We start from the raw sequence: 4249 nt of genomic DNA, 5'->3' as shown, positions 1-4249 counted from the left end.
TCCTGCAAGTTTAAAAATCCCCGGAAAATAGCAGGGCTCAAGTTCTGTGTCCCCTCCCCCGCTCCCCGCGCTCCCGGGGAGCCTGAATTCAGACCGGCAGGAAAGTGAGCAGGTGCCCTCCCCTCTGCTCCGGGGTTTCAGCAGTCACGGGGAACCCTGCCACCCCCCCCCCCCCTGGGGGGGGCCCCCCCCCCCCCCCCAATAAAGAGAATAAGTCTGTTTCAGGTACGTTTATTGTAAAAATACTCAGAACTGCAGCAGCATAATCCTTTAGAAAGCGGAGCATCGCCCGCCGCCTGGCAACAGCGCGCAGGGCTGCTCAGTCCGTCAGAGCTCCTGGAACTGTCCGAGTCCAGGCCTCGGCGCCTGGCCTTTCCCCTCCTTCCTGTCGAGCGCGCGGCCTTGCTGAGTCACGCCTGCCCGGCCGGCCGGTCCCTCCTTCCCGGCCCCGTGGCCAACGGCCCGCCTCCGGCCTTCCCCGGCATGCAGCCGCTCCCCACACGCGCAGAGTCCCGGGCTGGGGGCCAGCCCGCCCCTGCCGCCGCCGCCGCGCCCCTCCTGCAGGGGCCGCCCCTCCTCGCCGCTCTCCGCGCAGCACTCCGGTCCCGCGCCCTCCGAGGGCGCATCCACAGAGCCAGCCGCGCGCTAGGCGCCCCGGGGCGTCACCACGTCGATCAGACCAAGGCCCCCTCCGGGCGGTCACTCGGGGAGGGTGATACTGGGCACCCAGTCGTTGACCCTGCGGCTCTCCTCGCAGAACACGCTGAGCTTCTCCAAGGCGGGGTCCTTCCACGCGTCCTCATTGGGGTTCTGCGGGGAGAGCGCAGAGGTCAGCCTGGCTGGCCGGTGGCCGCTGGCCGCTGGTCGCGGCGGGGCGACGCCGGGGCGACGGCGACACTCACCGAAATGAGGATGCAGTGCAGGTCTCCAGGCGCGGCCGCCTCGTCGCCGGCGCCCACGATCGCCGCCAGCCGCTGCACGTCGCCCACGCGCACGATGTCTATGTCGTTCTCGCAGCAGAACGCCTGGATCAGCGTGAAGTGGATCTGCAGCGCGATGTCGCCCTCGTCCTCCGCGTCGGCGGCCAGCACGCAGAAGGTCACGTTGTCGGGGTCCCTGCACAGGCGGGAACCGGGTGGTGAGGCCAGGGCGGCGAGGCCGGGTGGGGGCACCCCCGCCGCCGTCTCCCGGGTCTCCCCGCCCTCGCCGCCGCCCCCGACCGCCCCACCCGGGGCCGCGTCCACACTCACACATTCAGGACTTTGGCGGACTCATAGACGCCGGCGGTGAGGCAGCCCTGGCGCTGCGCCGACAGCAGCAGCTCGTGCAGCGCCTTCCCGGCGCCCTGCATCCTGCGGACGGAGCCAGCGCGGTGAGCGGCACCGGCCAGCAGGCGCGGCGGGGTCCCCAGCCCCGAGCACACACCCACCCCGGCGCCCCTGCCCGGCGCCCCGGCTCCGGAGACGCACCTCCGGAGCCCAGCTCCCGCCCAGCGGTTCCCCATCCCGGCAGGCCCCGAAGGCGGCCGCCCGTCCCGCTGCAACCCGGACAGGGACGCGCTCCCCGCGCCCGGAGACGTCCGGCGCCCGGCGCCCACCCACCTGGCGGTGCTTTCGGGAACCGTGTCTTGGCCGCGGATCTCCTCCAGAGTCATGGTTCGGCGGCGGAGCAGCTACTTATCCACGGGAGCAGCGAGCGGCGCCGGCGCGGCGGAGACGCGGAGCCGAGGCAGCCTGGCGAGCCCGCGGCCGGCGAGTGCGCCCCAGCGCGCCGCGCCCCCTTATATAGGCCGGGCCGCCGCGCCGCCAGCTGGTGCGAGGCTGCGCGCCCATTGGCCGGCGCCCGCTTTCTGATGCAAATGCGGCGGCCGCCGCGGCTCGTGCCAGAAGACCACGTGGGGAGGGGTGCGGGGGATGACAATGCCTCAAATCTGCCGCTTTTGTCGGGGTGTTACCGGGCAGACTGGAGCCTGCAGATTTCACTCGCCTTTTGGTTTTTTTTTAAGTCCTTAAAAGGAAAAAGTAAAAAAAAAAAAAACAAACAAAAGCACCCTGGCTTGCTAATAGACGCCGCAATCGATGAAGTGCCCCTTTGGGGAATCTGAGGATTTTTCCCTTTGGGCGTTTATTTTTGCTGCTACCTCTCGATTTCCCGCTTTACTTCGAGTGGACGTCGTGAGATTGTGGCTTCTGAGCCGGACTCGAAGCACAAACACGCAGCGCGGCTTGACGCCTGCCCCGGGCCCGGCGCCGCGGCCCCTTCCAGCGCCAGCACGGGCCGCGCGCGCCGGCCAGGCCTCCCCGCACGCTCGGCGCCCCGACCCCGCCGCGCCGGAGGGTCCGAGCCGACCTCCCCGCCCGGAGCCGAGCGCCGCGGGGCGCTGGGACGCGCGAGCAGATTGCGGCCGGCGCGCGCGGCTCGTTTGCATGTCTATGGGGAGCGCACAATAGCGGAGGTCTGGCGTGTGGCGGGGCGCAGGAGGGACAATCGCGGCTTTCTCTTCCTAGCGACCCGGTCCAGCTGCCGCACGGTGGGGCGGGCAGGGCGCCGCCGCGCGTGGGGGCCGCGGGGCTGCCCGGCGCGTGGGGGTCGGGCCACGGGCCACCCCTGCTCCCCTGGGTGTGCGGCCCCTGCACGGGCGCCCTGCACCCGCGGCCCGTCGGACTGCAATGCAGCCCCCCTCGCCGCCCCCCGGTCCTCGCGCCGGTGCCGCCCAGTCTGCGCAGCCAGGTGCGCTGCGCGGAGACCCGGGGCTCCTGTCCCCGAGGAGCCTGAAGAGCGCAGCTCCGAATCCCTTTCCCGGGGCGCCATCTACAGGCTGCCCCGAAACGCGCAGGCCACCCCGCCCCCACCGGCACGGGCGTCTGGGGTGCTGGCCTCGCGCCCTGCGGTCCCGAGAGGCCCTGGCGGGTCCGCGGACCCCACCCCAGCTGCGCGTTCATGGAAGCCAGAGGAAGGGCTGCAAAACCTACCCGGCCAGGAGGTGAGGGCAGCACTGGCGGAGGCAGAGCCCGTACTTCTGACGCTCTTTTGAAACGTCTGAATTACCTAAAGAGACATATATAAAAGTCGTTTTCCGATTATAGCATAATACAGCTGGACTCTACGAACAGACAGTGCCGTGACGTCCCCACGCCGCACGCGTGAGCCGGCGCGTTCAGACCATGCGCCCACGGAGAGCTTCACTTCGGGTGTCTGCATCTCTCCGCTGCCAGGAAACTCCCGCCGGGCTGCCCTTCACGGCCCCGGTTCGTCGGTGGGGGAGGGGGGGGGGCTGGAGCCCGGCAGGACAGCGCAGGGTGTCCCCAGCAAGCCCAGGCCCCGCTGCGCCACCAGGACGGGTAAGAGGACCCAGGGCGTCGGCGTCCTGCGCCCTCCCGTGGACGTAGAAGCCTCCAAGTCAGGGCCGCTTCCCGGAATCCAGAAGGTGTTTGCTCACCTGGTCCCCGCTTCCCAGGGGCACCTGTCGCGTTCATGTGCTACTGCTTCCTCTCTGTCTTTGCTGGTGGCTCAGGAAGTGCTTGAATAAATACGTTTATTTCCAAGTGACTGAGGTGTAGTACGGCTGTTCTTTATGTACCAAATTGCCTCAAAGTGCATTAGTTCTGGTCCGGGAAATGTTGCAAATAGGACTTACTTCACATCTTAGGGCCCCCCAACATTTCTAACAATACAAATCGGAGGGCTCAGCAGGTCTTGGCCCCTTCTCCTGCAGGAAGGCCACCGGACAGGCCTGACTGGGGAGGGGTCAGGGGGCACTGAGCCAACCTGCAGAAAGCCGGCGGACTGACAAGGCTTGTGCGATTCTGCTTTGCTCACATTTTTAAGATATTCAATTTCAGGAAAACCACCTTTTTGATATAGGATACGGCTTCACATGACTTATTAGGTCAGTCTAAAAGGCAGCCAAGCCCTCACGTCAATAGGGAAACATTTTATCTGGAAGCAAATTTGGCCTCCACGAGAACCACCCCCGCCCCCACCACCAACTTACAGTCTGACAAAGGCAGAAGCCGATTCTGTCGGCTGAGCAGACTAGAGGGAGAGAATATGGAATGTCCAAACCCTGCCCAGAGTCACCTGCCCCAAGCTAGGCCACATGTCCCCCACCCCCAAACTGCATTCAGCCAGCAGCTCAGCCTGTTGGAGCCCCAAGTCCTTGCATGCTGTGCCGTCACCCAAATCCCCCGGGGACTGCACCCCTAAACCTTCCCCTGAGTCTTAAAAATGCAGGTGGCATCGAGTTTAT

General features: G+C 66.8%; 1 protein-coding gene across 2 annotated transcripts; it reads right to left on the bottom strand.

Moving 5' to 3' along the window:
- Positions 1–215: 215 nt before the first annotated feature.
- On the bottom strand, positions 216–1779 carry GADD45G (growth arrest and DNA damage inducible gamma). 2 transcript variants are annotated; one of them, XM_059412340.1, is made up of 4 exons: positions 1602–1779; positions 1251–1352; positions 903–1116; positions 216–810 (listed from the first exon to the last, which is right to left on the bottom strand). In XM_059412340.1, exons 1-4 carry the CDS (start codon positions 1652–1654, stop codon positions 700–702), a joined length of 480 nt encoding a protein of 159 aa, XP_059268323.1. In that variant the 5' UTR covers positions 1655–1779; the 3' UTR covers positions 216–699. The 2 variants fall into 2 exon arrangements, with proteins under 2 accessions (XP_059268323.1, XP_059268322.1); XM_059412339.1 differs by lacking the exon at positions 1602–1779 and having other exon boundaries at positions 1251–1576.
- Between the last annotated feature and the right edge of the window lie 2470 nt (positions 1780–4249).

Source organism: Mustela nigripes, chromosome 9 (assembly GCF_022355385.1).
Source record: "Mustela nigripes isolate SB6536 chromosome 9, MUSNIG.SB6536, whole genome shotgun sequence".
Lineage (NCBI taxonomy): Eukaryota > Metazoa > Chordata > Mammalia > Carnivora > Mustelidae > Mustela > Mustela nigripes.
This window is presented reverse-complemented; position numbering and strand designations above follow the sequence as displayed.